At 39.5% G+C, this 20,396-nt stretch overlaps 1 protein-coding gene across 2 annotated transcripts in view; it reads right to left on the reverse strand.

Moving 5' to 3' along the window:
* The window catches only part of LOC133607760 (polypeptide N-acetylgalactosaminyltransferase 10-like), a 127,187-nt gene that overhangs the window by 77,573 nt on the left and 29,218 nt on the right, over window positions 1–20,396 (reverse strand). For both annotated transcript variants that reach the window (XM_061962700.2, XM_061962699.2), the window contains exons 2-3: window positions 5,538–5,640; window positions 2,669–2,807 (exon numbers count right to left, since the gene is read on the reverse strand). In XM_061962700.2, coding sequence (XP_061818684.2) covers window positions 2,669–2,807; window positions 5,538–5,640 — 242 coding nt within the window. The remainder of the gene's footprint in view (window positions 1–2,668; window positions 2,808–5,537; window positions 5,641–20,396) is intronic.

Here is a 20,396-nt window from a genome sequence, read left to right on the forward strand (position 1 = left end):
AGTGTTGCGGCGTTTGGTGTTGCGTTGTTTGGTGTTGCAGCATTTCATGTTAGAGCGTTTTGTGTTACGGTGTTTCGTGTTGCGGCGTTTGGTGTTGCGGCGTTTTGGTGTTATGGCGTTTGGTGTCGCGGCATTCAATGTCGGGGCATTTTGTGTTACAGTGTTTCGTGTTGCAGCGTTTGATCTTACAACTTTTCGTGTTGCGGCGTTTGATGTTATGCTGTTTGGTGTGGCGGCATTTCGTGTTAGGGCATTTTGTAGTACGGTGTTTCGTGTTACGGCTTTTGGTGTTATGGCATTTTTTGTTGCGGTGGCGTTTCATGTTGAGACGGTTTGTGTTGGGACGGTATGTGTTGTGGCGTGTCTTGTTACGGCGTTTTGTGTTAGTGCGTTTTGTATTGCACCGCTTCGTGATTGTGTTTCAATGTTTGCGGTGCGTTTGTGTTTTGGCGTTTCGTGTTACGATGTTTTGTGTTGCAATGTTTTGTGTTGCAGCGTTTGGTGTTGCGACATTTTATGTTACGGCAATTTGTATTAGGGTGTTTGGTGTTACGACTTTTAGTGTTGCAGTGTTTGATGTTACGCCGTTTCGTATTGCGGCATTTCTTGTTACGATGTTTTTTGTTACGCCATTTCATAATACGCTGCTTCGTCATTGTGTTGCAGCATTTGTGTTGCAATATTTGTGTTGCGGAGCTTGTGTTGCAATGTTTGCGGTGCATTTGCTATGCGTTTGTGTTTTGGCGTTTCGTGTTGCGATGTTTTGTGTTGCAGCGTTTGGTGTTGCGACATTTTATGTTACGGCATTTTGTAAAAGGGTGTTTGGTGTTACGACTTTTAGTGTTGCAGTGTTTGATATTACGCCGTTTGGTATTGCGGCATTTCTTGTTACGATGTTTTTTGTTACGCCATTTCATGATACGCTGCTTCGTCATTGTGTTGCAGCATTTGTGTTGCAATATTTGTGTTGCGGAGCTTGTGTTGCAATGTTTGCGGTGCATTTGCTATGCGTTTGTGTTTTGGCGTTTCGTGTTGCGATGTTTTGTGTTGCAGCGTTTGGTGTTGCGACATTTTATGTTACGGCATTTTGCATTAGGGTGTTTGGTGTTACGACTTTCAGTGTTGCAGTGTTTGATGTTATGCCGTTTGGTATTGCGGCATTTCTTGTTACGATGTTTTTTGTTACGCCATTTCATGATACGCTGCTTCGTCATTGTGTTGCAGCATTTGTGTTGCAATATTTGTGTTGCGGAGCTTGTGTTGCAGCGTTTTGTTTTACAGTGTTTTGTGTTGAGGTGTTTTGTGTTGCTGCATTTTGTGTTGTGGTTGTTTCTGTTGCAGTGGTTTGCATTACGGCAGTTTGTGTTGTGGCGATTTGTGTTATGCAGTTTCGTGTTACAACGTTTCATGTTATGCAATTTCATGCTACGGAATTCATGTTGCGTAAATCTGTGCTGCGACAATTCGTGTTACGGCGTGTGGTGTTACGGCGTGTGGTGTTATGGCGTGTGGTGTTATGGCGTGTGGTGTTACGGCGTCTCATGTCACGGCACGTCATGTTACGGCACGTCATGTTACGGCACGTCATGTTACGGCACGTCATGTTACGGCGCTTCATGTTACGCTTTGTGTTACGCCGTTTTGTGTTAAAGGGTTTTGTGTTGTGGCATTTCGTGTTAAGACGTTTCATGTTACGATGTGCCGTGTTACGGCGTGTGGAGTTACGGCACGTCGTGTTACGGCATATCATGTTACGGCGTATCGTGTTATGGCGTCCCATGTTACGGCACGTCGTGCTATGGCGCTTCGTGTTAAAACTTTTTGTATTACGCCGTTTTCTGTTAAGGGGTTTTGTGTTGTGGCGTTTCGTGTTACGACGTTTCGTGTTACGACGTTTCGTGTTACGACCTTTCGTGTTACGACCTTTCGTGTTACGACGTGCCATGTTATGGTATGTCGTGTTACGGCATATCGTGTTACGGCATATCGTGTTACGGCATATCATGTTACGGCGTATCGTATTACGGCGTATCGTGTTACGGCGTATCGTGTTACGGCGTATCGTGTTATGGCACGTCGTGTTAAACTTTTTATATTACACCGTTTTTTGTTAAGGGATTTTCTGTTTCAGCATTTTGTGTTGCGCCATTTTGTGCTGCGATGTTTGATGGGTATGGCATTTGCATTTCTTCCCATTTCAAAATCACTTTTATTCTTTTTAGTGGACCTTTGTGTCAAAGAGAAAGTAATGAAAAAGTAAAAAGGTGAAATTCAATTGGATATAGTAAAAAGTTTAGAACAGAAATTGGAGAAACACAACGATGGGAGCTTTGAAAATGTGAAAAGATCTGCTCATATGACATCAGTGGTAACTAAAAGGGATGTCCCGATCAACACTTTTTGGCTCTGATCCGATCCAATATTTGAAAAATAGATTATAAAATTTAAAACATTGATGGTGTTGTTTTTAAATCTACTTGTGAAAGCGTCAAAACTACATACGAATCATCAAGATTAAGATTTAAAAAATAAAACCTGAAATCCTTTGACAAACCACTTCAACAACCGTAACAACAATAGTTATAATAGAACATTTAGATGAGCTAGCGTGCCTGAAAATAGTCCCCTATGAAGTCGCATCATCGTAATTGACATCTACATAGCTTACTTTGCATGGCGGATGTCCGGCAGAGAGCGGTTGAGTGAGATGCGGTCGCTGACGTAGATGTTGAAACCGTTTTCCCTGTAGGCCAGGTCCACCCGATCGGCGTCGGATATCGGAAACGGTTTACCCTGTTCGCCATCACCTGTGGAAAAACAGCAACTTAGAATTGTTCGAGCTCAGCGTCTTCCATTAGCCACTCATCACTGATCTACAGTCGGAGGAGTTCTTGGTCTATGAAGCAGAAATAATCTGCTTGCGTTCCTCCGGAATGCAAGCCCTCGCTTTATTAGCTCATTGCAGAGATCAACTCCTCCTAATTAACATTCTGTTTTGCGCCGCATGGATGGATGCCACTGGCCTCGGGGCTAATCTGACATCCAAGAAATATTTTGTTATTGTTAACGCTTTCTAGCTCTCCAAGTTGCTCACCAGTGTGTCTAAACATCTCACGGAATTGATTGTTTGGTGTAACCTCTACCCTCCTGCGTCATACATGAATATATCAGACATCTGGAGGCATATGGATGGTTTCTCTATTTAATGTAAATCAATTTAGATGGAGATACCGTCTCACTGGGCAGCTCAACATCTCTTACTAACAAAACAAAGACTGCTTCATACACAATAAACATGTCAAAAGGTGGTCTTACCAGATCGGATGAGAAGCAGAATCAATGATCACAATGGATGAAACATTTTTAATGATGAACTCCTAACTGTGAGGGTGCATTGATTCACACAGTGTGTTACCACGATACAGTGAAACCTTCATAAATTGTACATTTTCTGCTATTAAGAATTCCAGCACTGCCTATACAACACCACCAGGAGTACAGTATGGGTCTTCAAAGGTAGTGAGAAGTTTTACTTTATTTGATTGATACATTTATTTATGATGATTGTATTTTAAAACACTAGCATATTTATAATGTACCATTTAGAATGGACGTATGCTGTCTTTAGGTTGAAGTGGGGTGGTAATATTTTTTGCAACACCTAGTGGCAACACTAATTCATTCAGTTAAGCTCATGATGCAGTAAGATAAATGATGTGAGCAGTTCTAATTCACTTCTGCCTTGTAGACTTTGTATGTGTAAATTATTTGCAACTAGAATTATTTAAAAGCCTACTGAAACCCACTACTACCGACCACGCAGTCTGATAGTTTATATATCAATGATGAAATCTTAACATTGCAACACATGCCAATACGGCCGGGTTAGCTTACTAAAGTGCAATTTTAAATTTCGCGCAAAATATCCTGCTGAAAACGTCTCGGTCTGATGACGCCTGCGCATGACGTCACGGATTGTGAAGGACATTTTGGGACAGCATGGTGGCCAGCTATTAAGTCGTCTGTTTTCATCGCAAAATTCCACAGTATTCTGGACATCTGTGTTGGTGAATCTTTCGCAATTTGTTCAATGAACAATGGAGACAGCAAAGAAGAAAGCTGTAGGTGGGAAGCGGTGTATTGCGGCAGGTGTTGTGCAGGATAACGCACCCCCGCCGTAGAATGCACCCCCTGACTGTTGTGCCGGATAACACAGCCGGTTTTTCATTGTTTACATTCCCGAAAGATGACAGTCAAGCTTTACCATTGGCCTGTGGAGATTTGGGACAACAGAGACTCTTACCAGGAGGACTTTGAGTTGGATGCGCAGACGCGGTACCGTGAGTACGCATGCAGCTGCGGATTCCAAACATTTGATCGCTTGCCCGTACGTGCGTGCCGCTATGTGCATGTCACGTACGTAACTTTGGGGACTTCGGGGAAATATATGTGCTGTATGAACTTTGGGGAGGTGAACTGTACTTTGGGCTGTGGGATTGAGTGTGTTGTGCAGGTGTTTGAGTTGTATTGGCGGGTTATATGGACGGGAGGGGGGAGGTGTTTGTTATGCGGGATTAATTTGTGGCATATTTAATATAAGCCTGGTTGTGTTGTGGCTAATAGAGTATATATATGTCTTGTGTTTATTTACTGTTTTAGTCATTCCCAGCTGAATATCAGGTCCCACCCGCCTCTCACAGCATCTTCCCTATCTGAATCGCTCCCACTGCCCTCTAGTCCTTCACTCTCACTTTCCTCATCCACAAATCTTTCATCTTTGCTCAAATTAATGGGGAAATCGTCGCTTTCTCGGTCCGAATCGCTCTCGCTGCTGGTGGCCATGATTGTAAACAATGTGCAGATGTGAGGAGCTCCACAACCTGTGACGTCACGCTACTCGTCTGCTACTTCCGGTACAGGCAAGGTTTTTTATCAGCGACCAAAAGTTGCAAATTTTATTGTCGATGTTCTCAACTAAATCCTTTCAGCAAAAATATGGCAATATCGCGAAATGATCAAGTATGACACATAGAATGGACCTTTTATCTCCGTTTAAATAAGAAAATCGCATTTCAGTAGGCCTTTAATACTTGTTTATATTGACAAATGTGGTTCAATTAAAGACACTTACTACGCATGTCTAGCTTGTGTGCTTATCTGTTGTGTAGCTGCTAGCTCCAAGGCTCTTACATTTTGTAAATTACTTCATACTGTCCAGCTTTGCACAAGTAAAGGCTTTGTCGGACTGCTTGTGTCGTGGTTCATGGCAGGATCGGGTTATATAGAATATCCTGTTATATTGGGCCGCGTAATATCGAATTTTGTAGTGTAATTACGTAATTAATCGTGTCTTGAAACAATTAAAGTACTTGGCTGCAACCAGCAGAGGCGCTATTCATTCAGTCTTAACTAGTTTGCTACATCAACATTTTTCTGCTCAATATAACACCGGCATGGAAACAGGAGTTCAGAACATTTTGACAAACCTTCCCATACTATTAAAACAAAAAACAAAACAAGGCAATCGAATTCCTCACCGACACGAGCGGCGTCCCTTCTCATGGCGGCGTAGTCGTGCCAGTCGGTCCTCAGAACGCCATCTTGCCCGACCTGAGCGACCTTCCTCATCTGGTTCAGGCCCTGCGGGAGGAGCATCGACACAGCAGACGTTTTAGATTTAATTAAATGTCGAAAGGAGGGGGAAAAAAAACGACAGCCGTCAATTGATGCCCACGCTTCCTCATCGGCTGATTGTCGACGTTGACGCGGTCGGTTACGACTGATTTGTTGGCCCGAGTCACGCGGCAGTCGATAATCAAGGCGAGCTGTCACCTTTTTAAAACTTGTTTAAACTTTGCTTGCGGTGTGTTTACGGACGAGCGCGTAGGCGGAGCCAAAGAACGGCAGGGCAGAACGTGTAATCACATATTTGGCTGAGAAACAGATGCAAAATGTGGGTGATGGGAGAAACTGGCACCACGGAAATATTCAGCATGTTTTTTTTTTGGACTGTTTGACACACACACACACACACACACACACACACACACGCACGCAGGGAAAAAACATCCAAAATTCATGCAAAAAGAAGATGAAAAAATGCCAAAGTCACTCTGTGCTAATGTGCAGGAAATGAAGGCGGACACATTAATCCGGCATCGTAGTAGAACATCCGTTCGCAGAAGCCTTTTTATTTGACTGCCACTGACTTCAATTCAATTTGGATTTTCCTCTCATTCAGCGTCACATCAGCACACAGTTAGATACCCCAAACTGTCCTCAGCCAATAACCAGAAAATACAGTCTAGCCACTAAAAGAGGGTTAGTGTCAATAGTGCTTTTTTTTGAGCTGATGGACTGTATCGTGTTGTCGCCGAGTATTCACTTGTATTCGTTTTTTCTTCGGAGGACCACTATTGGAGTGTTACAGTATTTTTTTGGTTTACATTTGCATACTGAAACAGTTTCTTTCTGACTTTGCTGGAGTTTTCTGATATATTCGAATTTGCAGCATGTAGGAAAGTAGGAGTATTGGTATTGTAATACTCCGAGAAAATATTGCAATTTAAATATACCGGGGCGGTATAGCTCGGTTGGTAGAGTGGCCGCGCCAGCAACTTGAGGGTTCCAGGTTCGATCCCCGCTCCCGCCATCCTAGCCACTGCCGTTGTGTCCTTGGGCAAGACACTTTACCCACCTGCTCCCAGTGCCACCCACACTGGTTTACATGTAACTTAGATATTGGGTTTCACTATGTAAAGCGCTTTGAGTCACTAGAGAAAAAGCGCTATATAAATATAATTCACTTCACTTCACTACATGCCCGCCGCCCACAGGACGGGAGTGGAGCAGCTTCATCTTAAAGTACCCATTAACTTAGTTTAGAGGAAGGAGCAATCCGGCCCACGATATGAGTTTGTGTAAAATTGAGCTGCATTTTTCAATTAAAGAAACTGCTGTTCTAAATAAAAGTTGTCCACTAGATGTTGCAATAGCAATTCTGTTAGGCAAGCAAATAGCTTATACCGGGGCGAGCAAACATACCAAGCAAGAGGTACACGGTAAAGCGGGGCAGCAACTCCTCTCCCTCGACGTAAAAACGTAAAACAAACAGGAGTAAAATAAACAATTGGTAACCCCATTTAAAATGCTGCATTAGACACCGCACATTGATATTGTTCTGTGGAAATTATTGTCTTCTGTGGAAATTTAAAGACAGTGAACTGTGGAAATGACAAATGATGTAGTTGATACGTAGAAGCGTTTTTATTTATGCTTTATTTTGTTCCATCCTAGATGGGCTGTGACTTGAAGTTTAGCTGCTTTGTAGATACACTGAGATTAAGTCTAAGTGAATTGTGTTCTTTATGGTGTTTTTGAAACTGCAACAATTTTTTCCTCAGAATGTTCAACGGACTTGAAGTGTTTTTTCAAAAGTTTTATTTGTGATGTGTACATTTTCAGAATGTGCTGGTTTTATTTTGGGCGGAAGTAAAACAAAGAAAACAATCTGAAGTTGTTGTTGTATTTTTAAGTTATTATGCCATGATTTTACTAGTCCGGCTAACGTGCGAAGAGATTTTCCTCCATGCGGTCCCTGAGCCAAAATGAGTTTAACACCCCTTTACTTCACAAATATAATCTTGAATTATAATTGTAAATTCATATTGTCAATTAGGTTAGGTTACTTTATTAGTACCCAAAGGTAAACTTGTTTTGCAGCCAGCATCCTTTAAGACAGAGTTCGCCCAATTCTCTCTCAGGGCAACACAGAGACGCTAATGCATGCTTTTATTACAAGTTGGATAGATTATTGTTACGCCCTGCTGTCTGGTCTTCTTAAAAAGGTTATTAAACCTTTGAAATTACTCCAAAATTCAGCGGCATGTGTCCTGACGAAGACCAGAAGGCGGGCTCACATTACACCAGTTTTAAAATCTCTCTGCATTGGCTTCCAGTTGTGTTTCAAGATCAATTTTAAGGTTCTTCTTATGGTTTATAAATATGTTTATGGTATTGGGCCTTCTTATCTTTCATATTTGCTTTGACCCTATGATCCTCCGGCACTCATTTACTAATTATTCCAAAACTCAGGACACAAAGTCACGGGATGGCATCTGTCCACCATTATGGCCCCCGTCTATGGAAAAGTTTGCCGGAGGACCTCAGGGCTGCGGAGAACGTTCATGTTTTTAAGAGCAGGCTTAAGACCCACCATTTTGATTTGTCTTTAACTAATGTTAATTATTTTATCAATCAATCAATCAATGTTTATTTATATAGCCCTAAATCACAGGTGTCTCAAAGGGCTGCCCAAGCCACAACGACATCCTCGGTACAAACCTTGGAGAGGACCGCATATGTGGGTAACCGCCCCCTGGAAGTATTTTGTATTTTACTTTTTATCCTATTAGTTATGCAAGATTTTATTGAGTTCTATTTATTTATTTACTGTATATTCATTTTACTTTTTCTATTAATCTTCATATGTCTTGCTTGTATTTTATTCTTTATCTCGACTCATGGTTCTTACTATTTTACAAGTTTTATTATTTTTATTTTCCAACCTTCCTCAGATGAGCCATCTGCCTCAGGGGTTATCGGCCGTGCTTGCGGGGGCGCTTTTGTGTCAGCGTCCTGATGGCCATGGTCTGATGACCCTCTGGTGCAGATGGCTCCTGTGATAGTGTTTACTCACATGTCTCCTCTGTACTCAGCCATGCAATCATTGGTCCATATAGTTGCATGTATGTGTATGTTGTGTGTGTGTGTGTGTTTGTGTTTGGTATCTGTGTCCGTGCGTACGTATGTCATAATGGGGGATATGGGTTACCGGGGTATTGTTTTTAACTCTGTAAAGCACTTTGCGTTGCATTTCTTTCATGTATGAAAAGTGCTTTATAAATAAAGTTTGATTGATTGATTGATATAGAAAAAAGTAAAGTCTTAGACATGCAATACAAATATTTACCACATAACAAACATTACAAACATTGGTAAGACTATACAATTGTAAATGTACTCAAAGTTCCCTATAAAAAGAATACAACACATACAAACCCTATCGGATAAGATTTGGGACAAGCCAGAATAAAAAAAACATAAACAAAAGAACAAATTACACCAAAACAAAAAGAGGGACTGCAACTTGTTTAGTTCTGTGAGCGGCAGCGGGGACAAAACTGCATCTGTATCGTTTTGTTTTGCCTTTTGGGACTAAAAACCTCCATCTAGATGGAAGAAGCTGAAAATGGCTGTGTAAGTAGTGAGATACCTCAGTTAAAATGGAGACAGCTGAGACTCACCAATGAATTTACCTGACACTTTAACGATTTCATTTAGGGAATTATTGTCCTTTAAAGACAGGTGACTGAACCATGAGACCGAGGAGAAAGACAAAACGGGTTCTACGAAAAGCACAGTAAAACATGATCATGACGGTCTTGTCAACATTAAAATGAGACAATTTTCTCAGACGGTACAAATGCTGGTGAGGCTTTTGACACACCGCATCACAGTTTGCTTCAAATTTTAGTTCCTCAACTGTAGTCCCAAGGAATTTATACTTTTGCACATTTTTCAATGACCTGGTTTTTAATCACAGAAGGTTGCTTCAATTGGGGTCTTTTCCTAAAGTCAACCAGCATGTCTTTTGTTTTTGATAAGTCCAATCGTAAATATTTGGCAGCTTTCATCTCCAAATAACAACCTAACAATTACTGAATCATCATCATATTTTATTATTGTTCTATTATATTTACTCTGACACATGTTTGTTGCATCTTTGTTGTTCCTGCTCAATTATAAAATATGTCGATCAAGCAGGTGGTCTGGGAAGTACAGGAGCAACGTTTATTTATTCTCAGTATTCAATGTTTTATTGTTCATAGTAAATATTGTAAATCACGCATTGTATATTTCATATATATATATAATATATTAAAATATTCTAATTATTGTTTTAGTAAGGTGTTTATTAAAGTTATACAATTAGAGCACCTACTAAAACAGGGGTAAGGAACCTATGGCTCTCGAGCCAGATGTGGCTCTTTTGATGACCGCATCTGGCTCTCAGATAAATCTTAGCTGACATTGCTTAACACGATAAGTAATGAATAATTCCGCTGGTAATCACGATGTTGAAAATAACGTTCAAAATATAAAACATTCTCATGCATTTTAATCCATCCATTCGTTTTGTACCGCACCTGTTCAAGAAATAACAATGTTATTAAAAATAATTAGAGACTTATTATACTCTAAAAATGTTGGTCTTACTTAAAAAATGCACGCATTTAGTTGTCCATTCATCCATCCATTTCCCACCACTTATCCCTTTTTGGGGTCGCTGGAGCCTATCTCAGCTACAATCCGGCGGAAGGCGGGATACACCCCGGACAAGTCGCCACCTCATCACAGGGCCAACACAGATAGACAGACAACATTCACACTCACATTCACACACTAGGGCCAATTTAGTGTTGCCAATCAACCTATCCCCAGGTGCATGTCTTTGGGGGTGGGAGGAAGCCGGAGTACCCGGAGGGAACCCACGCAGTCACGGGGAGAACATGCAAACTCCACACAGAAAGATCCCGAGCACAGGATCGAACCCTGGACCTTCGTATTGTGAGGCAGATGCACTAACCCCTCTACCACCGTGCTGCCCGTATTGAGTTGTATTCAGTGTTAAAAAATATGATGTGGCTCTCACGGAAATACATTTTAAAATATTTGGCTTTCATGGCTCTCTCAGTCAAAAAGGTTCCCGACCCCTGTACTAAAACAATAATTAGAATATTTTAATAAAACTGTGAAAAATGATGCAATATACAATGCGTGATTTACAATATTGACTATGAACAATAAAACATTGAATATTGATAATATATAAACGTTGCTCCTGTACTTCCCAGACCACCTGCTTGATCAACATATTTTATAATTGAGCAACAACAACAAAGATGCAACAAACACGGCAAAATATAAAGGCAGAAGATTAAAAAAACATCCACTTATTAAAGTTAAAGTGCCAATGATTGTCACACACACACTAGGTGTGGCGAAACTATTCTCTGCATTTGACCCATCACCCTATCACCCCTATTCGATATAATATCACTGTTCTAGCTGTTCTTTGCTGTAGAAATCAGCCTCTCTCTGCCACTCGAGTTATTCATTTATAAGGTATTTATGAAAGTTATACAATTAGAGCACATACAAAAACAATAATTAGAATATTGTCATAAAAGTGTGAGAAAGGGTGCAATATTTATCAGAATATAGTAATTGTCATGTCTGTGTGATCATGTTTTGTTTTAGTCATGTTCGGTTTTGTTTTTGGACTTTTTATGCTCTTTTGGTTTGTTTTGTCACCATAGCAACCATTAGTTTTCACCTGTCACGTCACGCACCTGTTTCACGTTTTGAGTCACGCACCTGTTTTCACTAATCATGTCTGTTGTATTTAAGTTCATTGTTTTCAGTTTGTCTTTCTGGCGACATCCCACATTTATGCTCTGCACATTCCTGACACTTGTTTTCATGTCCATCGTTCATGCTGCTCCTTTAGTCCATGCCAAGTAAGTTTTTGTTTATTAATACCACAGTTAGTGTGTTTCATTGTTCACAGTTTCTGCCTTTGTGCTATAGTCTTTTTGGTTTCATAGTTTGTTCTCTGCCCCTGTGCGCGCTTTTCGTTTGTACTTTTTTGATAGTAATAAATTATGTACTTACATTCCCGTCTCGCCCGAGCCAACTTTCCGTTGCCTTCTGGAAAAACTAAACCCAAGGACCAAGTCATGACAGTAATATTCCAATTAAAAGTTGAAATTGGAAAAGTATTTGAGTTACATTCTTTACGTCAACAAAGTTGTACTATTATAAGAAAACTTAGTTTTTTACAAATCTTCTCGTGAAAAAAAATAAAATGTATTGTAATATTACATATTATCCTTATAACATTAAAGTTTTCTATTCAGTGTAGCCCTAAATGGCTTTTGAACATATGGTAATAAAAGTGTCAGATAATTTGTCAGTGTTTTACCATTCTTTCATTTATTGGTGGCGGCTCACCAGTGATAAATGTGGACTGCCACAAATAAATTTGGCGCTACTTGTTAAGAATTGTCCTTACACTCCCATTATTTGCATAAAACGTGAGGAAAGGGCGTCTCTGGTTTGGCTTTATTGTTTCTACCTCTATTTCCTTTTTTAATGAAAAACAATAATTCAGAAAGATGAGGCAGCTGTTCTATTTGGCATCTGGAACAAGCCAATTCCCAGCAGAAGAAATACCAAAGTCGGTCTTCATTTCACGAAAAACACAAGAGAGAAAAGCTTTTATCAAACCACGGCGTCTTTTCTCTTCAGTCTCGCGGCTTTCGCACCTGCAGCGACCTCGCTGAACAAAATCCAGGGGGTGTCTCCTAACACTCTCTCGGCCTCGCTGGCACTTGAAAAAAAAAGATACAATATAGCCGCCACGGAGGGAGGGAATGAGTCTACACCGCTGAGTGCTTGTGGAACACATCAGCCTCCTCTTAAACGACAAAAAGAAAGAAAAAAAAATACCATTTTATTTTTCGCAAGAAAGAGGCCTCACGCTGTTCCAATCAAACCTCCATCAGTATTTATGGTGCACAAGGTGGCTTCACACAATAAAAGCTATGTTTTTATCAGCTTTGGACCGGCAAGAAAACATCGGTGAAAAAAGATCGGGAGATTACTAACCAATGAAAAACACTGTTTTATGCTGCATAATTTAAATTGACTTGTGACAAATAAAAATGCATGTGGTGGTAGACCGCCTCAATGCACAAAAAGTAGTTTTATACGCTTGTTTACAATACTGATAACGTGCTAAACGATGGAGTCTTTTAAACGACATTGAGCACATGGTATAAACAACAACAAAACTAAAAATGAAAGAAAGTGATACCATTGTTGACCCATGTCGAGATCTTAAGTACAGTTTGACAAATATTTTAACAACCGGTGTGTTTATTTTAAATGTTTTTATTTTATTTTTTATAAATGGCTGTGATGATAATGTAAATGAGGGATTTCTAATCACTGCTATGTTGGAATTCTCATTAATATTGATACTGTTGTTGATATTATTCTTTTTTGTATTGTTTTGTGTCATGTTTGTGTGTCTTCTCGATTGCTCTGTTGATTGCTATTCTGAGAGTTGCTGGGCTGGGTTTGGTTTTGGAATTGGATTGTATTGTTATGGTATTATTGTGTATTATTTTGTTGGACTGAGTAATACAAAAATAAAATAATAATAAAATTAAATTAAAAAAACGGTGTTTCGCGCACAAAAGTATCAAAAAAATAATAATACATGCAAGATTTACGAAAAAAAAGGCAAAGATCCAGCAGCGTACTAAAAGGAAACTTAAAACATTTTACACTGTTTTACGACCAGAAATTGCCGAGTCAACCTAATTGTTCTTATCAAATCACTAGAAACGTCACTGACACGGAAAAGTGACGGGAAAACATTGGCGTTTACAAACATTGTAAGGAGAATTGAGAATGTCTCCCAAATTCAAACTCAATTCCATGAATTAGAATTTAGTTTACAAACAGGAAATCAATCAATCAATCAATCAATCAATCAAAGTTTATTTATATAGCCCTAAATCACGAGTGTCTCAAAGGGCTGCACAAGCCACGACATTCTCGGAATGGAATTGCAATTCAAATTCAATTGTTTTACGAAATTCCAGTTGATAATTTTGGTGTATTCCTGAATCATACGTTACAGTATATTCCATACATTACATATTTCATTGAAATATTAGTACTCTGAGCCCCATGTACACATAATACCTTCAGTTTTGTTTCTGCAAACAAGTTTAAAATATAATAGTTTTTTCTTTTACACAATATTTTTCAATTATAGCTAGAGATGTAACGATTATCGATGTAATGATAAACCGGGGTAAAATTCCAGGTAGTTATTATTACCATTTAAAATGTTTATTATCATAAAACCGTGATTGATTAAACCACTTTAGAAAAAAATCATGCTGATACTGTTAATTTCCTGGAGAAACAGCTAGTGTGCTAATCGCTAGCTAGCTTAAATGCTAACATGATTACCAGACACATTTCTGAACACGTTTAACAATGTGATAATGATAACCATGATAGTTTTGAAGTAGTAAGCAATGCCTTTTATTTAAAATTAAGATTAAAAGCATCATACTGTAGGTTTCAAATTAGGAAAGAATTATGGCAAAATATTCTGTTTTCCTGAATTTTTTACTTGAATTTCAAAATGGAGTGAATTTGTGTTCACTATTAATGTTTATAAGTTATTTTTTTGTATTTAAGCCAACATTTTTTAAACATGACAAATTATTTCTGTTACTTGGAAGTCAGGAATTTCTTGAAATTGCAATCGTTTTCATTACACTTCCTTTAATTCCAATCAAACATTTTGTAGAGTGGAGGCAACTCAATTCAAATGCCAATACCGTATTTTTCGGAGTATAAGGCGCACCGGAGTATAAGTCGCACCTGCCGAAAATGCATAATAAAGAAGGAAAAAAACATATAAGTATAAGTCGCATTTTTGGGGAAATGTATTTGATAAAACCCAACACCAAGAATAGAAATTTGAAAGGCAATTTAAAATAAATAAAGAATAGTGAACAACAGGCTGAATAAGTGTACGTTATCGGCCAAACTATGAAAAAAACTGTGACTTATAGTCCGAAAAATACGGTACTTCAAATGAAATTAATTGAAATTCCAAACCCCAAACTTTTTTACAAGCCTGACAGGTACGTTGTCCAAGTGTTTGATTTGCACTGGTAGCAACTAGAACTGTATGTGAATATAGACTGTCACAACTTCATCAACATGAAGGAAAGAACCACCATTTTTGGCCCATACAGAGATCTGAAGTACTGGCATAAAGACTCAAACTTTGAAAGATATCCGAATAAAATTGCGAGTTGTGTTCTGCGCACAAATACAATGGCAGATAACTAAAAATCAATTAATACATGAAAGTTTAACAAAGACTAAAAATCTAAACTGGCCATTACCGGTACTTCTTACAAGCAATGTGAAAGGGGCTATATGAAATCCATGTTTTTCACTTAGATTTGTAACAACGAGAAATACATGTGGTTGTAGACAACCACATGTAGTGTTTGAACTACCGCATATATGCCATGCAGTTCAATCTGTTGACACTGAACTCCTAGGAAAAAAATCATAACGTCATCAAAATTAAAGAAAAAGACACAATTTTTGCTTTATATAGAGAGCTCAAGTAGTGTTATAAACACACACAATTTGAATGATATCCAAACAAAATTGCCACTTGTGTTCTGCGCACATACAAATCCTTGAAAAATGGAAATCAAATAATGAACATTTAATGAAGACTAAAGACCTAAGCTGGCTAAAACTTTTTACAAGTGACGTAATAGCGACTGTATGAAGTCTAGGTTTTACATTTTGACTTGTAACAACGAGAAAAATGTGTAGTTGTAGACATACACAATGTATCCCCAAGTGTTCGAACTACCGCATAGATCAGAGCTGGGCAAATATTTTGACTCGGGGGGCCATGTTGAGAGAAAATAATGTGTCTGGGGGGCCAATGTGTATGTGTGTATAAATTATATATACACATTTAGCTGTAAAAATCTGCTGTACAGTATGTGTGTTTGGAACTCTTTACCACCAGACCTTCGCAACTTAGATTCAATATCCCTCTTCAAATCAAGACTCAAAACACACTTGTTCCTGACTGCTTATTCGTTGTAATCATCTTTTCTTTTCTCTTAGTTGTTGTTGTTGTTGTTTTTTTTATCCAATTTGATTTTATTGTTGTGATTTTGTACGGTGTCCTTGAGTGCCCAGAAAGGTGCCTTATAAATACAATGTATTATTATTATTATTATTATTATTATTATTATTATCTGGGTCCCTTTTTTACGGAACACTAATAGCAAAAGTCACAATGTCCGATAGAATTCAAAAAAATTATGATAGACCACCTCAAAAAAAACGAAATGGAATTTTACAGTTTTTTACTGAATGGGACACCCAAAATGCACATTAAAATAAAGGAATTTACAATATTAACTATGAACAATAAAACACTGAATATTGACAACATAACTTTTACTTCTCAGACCAGCTCCTCGATAGACATCTTTTACAATCAAGCAAAATATGAATGCAAAGGGCAATAATAAACACCTACAATGTGATATATTAGCGATTTTATGCAGAAATTTGTTGTAAAAATTTGCTTCCGCATCTGTTTCTGGCACATGCGTTTCGGGCTGGCTGCTCTGAAAACAAACCCCGCCCACTATGCTTTGTTCCTCGTCTGAGCTGCTGGGACGTAGCGCAGATTTCAACCATTGAATTACTTTCTATCGGCATTCCGATATTATCGGCCTGTAAATGCTTTAAAATGTAATATCGGAAATTATCGGTATCGGTTTCTAAATTACCTGTATCGGTTTCAAAAAGTAACATTTATGACTTTATAGAATGCCGCTTTGTACACGGACGTAGGGAGCAGTACAGAGCGCCAATAAACCTTAAAGGCACTGCCTTTGCGTGGCGGCCCAGTCAAGTGAATGCAATCGCATACTTGATCAACAGCCATAAAGGTCACACTGAGGGTGGCCGTATAAACAACTTTAACACTGTTACAAATATACGCCACACTGTGAACCCACACCAAACAAGAATGACAAACACATTTCGGGAGAACGTTCGCACCGTAACACAACATAAACACAACAGAACAAATACCCAGAACCCCTTGCAGCACTAACTCTTCCGGGACGCTACAATATACACCGCCGCTACCCCCTACCAGAACCCCGCCCCCCCCCAACCCCGCCCACCTCAACCTCCTCATGCTCTCTCAAGGAGAGCATGTCCCAAATTCCAAGCTGCTGTTTTAAGGCATGTAAAAAAAATAATGCACTTTGTGACTTCAATAATAAATATGGCAGTGCCGTGTTGGCATTTTTTTCCATAACTTGAGTTGATTTATTTTGGAAAACCTTGTTACATTGTTTAATGCATCACAACAAAATTAGGCATAATAATGTGTTAATTCCACGACTGTATCTATCGGTATCGGTTGATATCGGAATCGGTAATTAAGAGTTGGACAATATGGGAATATCGGATATCGGCAAAAAAGCCATTATCGGACATCTCTACTTTCTATAGTTCAAGACTTACCGTCATTTTTTTTTTGACAGTTTTGATGTTAAAGGTCTAAAAAAATTATGTAGAACATCCGGCGGGCCGGATTGAAAATCTATGCCAGGTCTGGCATAGATGCTATTGCAGTTCAATCTGTTGACGCTGAACTGATGAGAAAAAATGCTATTACTTCATCAAATTTAAAGAAAGAGACACCATTTTTACACCACAAAAGGATCTTATGTTCTGTTACAAACACACAAAATTTGAATGATATCCAAATCAAATAGTGACTTGTGTAGTGCGCACAAAAAAGGACGGATGAATAGAAATCAAATAATACAGGAAAGTTTCATTATTTAGTATCGCGGTGGCTTTGCAACTCTAAGTGCCTAAGATTATGCTCAATAATGCAGAAAACCTACTGTTGTACTGTAACTCCCTTGTACCTATTTGATTACATAAAAAAAACTAATTTGCGTCACATCAAAGTCTTCCTGTGCTGCTGGGCCCGCTGAAGCATCAATGCTGCGCCGTCTACGCTTCTTCACATCTGTTGTGATGAACAAAGAGGCGGAGCAAACAAAGCCATTTGTTCGGGATGGAGCAAAATCCCCCACTGTAAGCCCGATAAGACCGGGAAGAGGCGGAAGCGTACGCCGTCGGGTCAATACTTCCCATTTTTTCCCAGCTTCCCTGACTACCTACTGAGAGATAGCTGTCACTCCCCACCGACATCACTACCCTTCCTCATTTTGGGGCTAGATCATGATGACCCCCAGAGATGCAATTACCTCGCCCACCTTCTACCTCTGATGCCTCAACTTTGGCCACTTCTCACTCACACAGCCACACACACACAGCCACCCACACACACACACACACACACACACACATATACACACACACACACACACACACACACACATACACACGCGAGTAAATCAGTGCTGAAAACTAACTTTCGCCTCTTTCATGGCCCATATTTTCTGAAAATAAGTTTTTTTTTACTCCACTTGCATTATGTTGGTCTTATAATGCAGTATATGTATATGCAGGATCAGTGACGTGCAGTCACTAGAGGCAAGTGAGGCGGGCCTCACCTGCCATCATGGAAAGAAAAAAAATGTAAAAAGAAAAAAAAAATTTTAAATTGTTATATGTATCCAGTGATTATACTATAAAGTTATTTTCCATTTAACTTCACCAGTTTTCGATTATTTTTATTCAAAATCGCTGAATTTTCACATTTGCCGTTCAAATACTGAGAAGAGACGGTGCGGTGAACAGCAGCCAGTTGAGGCACGTCACTCAGTGCCTCAACATGGATTGCGGACTCGGCTAACTGCTGGCCTGCTGTGCAGTGAGACTGTATTGCTATATGAACTATACTATACATTTCCATAGTTTAGTTAGCTGAGGTATATAATGTACAGTGTATTTTGTCAACAACTGTATGTGTGTAAAGTATTTCTTGTGCTGAGCGATCATAAAACGGCTGCAAAAGACGCACTGGCTGAGGCTCGCCTCCTGCACCCCCGCCGTAGAATTGTTATATCAACTAAAGCCCACACTTAAACTTTCCACGTGCAAGATTGAATCTATTTTAAAAAATTATTTCATAAGAAGCCAAAAAGTGCAAAAACAATAATGTTGGTGTTGGAAGAGTTGTGAATGACTGCAGGGACACAACATTAGATACACCTGCAGACTGCAGGTGTACCTAATTCACAACTCCTCCAACACGAACATTATTGTTTTTGCACTTTTTGGCTTCTTATTAAATAACTTTTGTAACCTATTTTCATGGGCTTTCCTCTTTGTGATGTTAAGTTCCTGTTATGCGCTGTTATACAGTATATGCCTTGAGCTCTTATTTTGAAGGCGCTAAGAGCGTAAGTGATGTCACGTTGCGGAGGTTTTTGAAAGAAGGTAAATAAAGTGGTCCTCGTGTAAACTGGAGCCTCCGCGTTAGTTATTTTGTAGTTTCATACAGTATAGGCGACATTTATAAACCCTCGGTTACACTTTTTTAAATAGATTCAATCTTGCACGTGGAAAGTTTAAGTGAGGGCTTTAGTTGCGGCGCATGGACTTAATTTCTAAGTAAAGGTAAGACCATAATAAAGTTTTTTTTATTAAATGTGCTTTTTTGTGTGCTACAGTTTGTATGTGTAAAGTTAAAGTTAAGTTAAAGTACCAATGATTGTCACACACACACACTAGGTGTAATGAAATTTGTCCTCTGCATTTGACCCATCCCCTTGATCTCCCCCTGGGAGATGAGGGGAGCAGTGGGCAGCAGCGGCGCCGCGCCTGGGAATCATTTTTGGTGATTTAACCCCCAATTCCAACCCTTGATGCTGAGTGCCAAGCAGGGAAGAATGCTGGTATGAGCTTTTAAACATAACCCGTTAACTGCTGCCAATCAAATGGTGAATAAGATACTCTTTAGGGTTCATATGTTTGTAAATCTGACTGTGATGAAGTCAGTGCCTCACTAGCCATCAACCTCACCGCACGTCACTGTGCAGGATTCAAGGAACTTTATTGTCAAACCAACACACATGACGCAAAATTTAGTACCCCCATGAATAAATACTAGGGGTGTAACGGTACGTGTATTTGTATTGAACCGTTTCGGTACGGGGGTTTCGGTTCGGTTCGGAGGTGTACCGAACGAGTTTCCACACGAACATATTAAGTAGCCGCCTCCGCTTCCTTCTGCCTCTGTCTCTGTCAGTACTCTACCCAGCACCCAGCATTGTCCCACCCACACAACCATCTGATTGGTTACAAACAGAGCGGTAACAGCCAATCAGCAGTGCGTATTCAGAGCACATGTAGTCGGTGCTTAGCGTTTAGCAGGTAAGCATCCGGCACCGGACTCTCCCCAAATTATAATAAAATACCTCCCAGTCAACTACTAGTAACATCACTATGAGCCCGTTGACCTTCTAGAAATATAAAAGGTAGCTCAGCTCGCTCGCAGTCCTGGCTTGAGGTGAAGGCTAATTCGCTTTTAGCGTACCGTTAGCTCATTTTGCGGTGTGTGCGCGTGTGTGTGTTACGGACAGCAAAGCCCTGCCTGTCTGTTATTTCACTCTGTGTTGATTGAGCTGTGTTGAAGCAGCAAAAAAGGACATTATGTTAAATGAAGAGTGTCTGTCTCTGATAGTTGATGTAATAAT

This window comes from Nerophis lumbriciformis, linkage group LG09, assembly GCF_033978685.3.
Source record: "Nerophis lumbriciformis linkage group LG09, RoL_Nlum_v2.1, whole genome shotgun sequence".
Lineage (NCBI taxonomy): Eukaryota > Metazoa > Chordata > Actinopteri > Syngnathiformes > Syngnathidae > Nerophis > Nerophis lumbriciformis.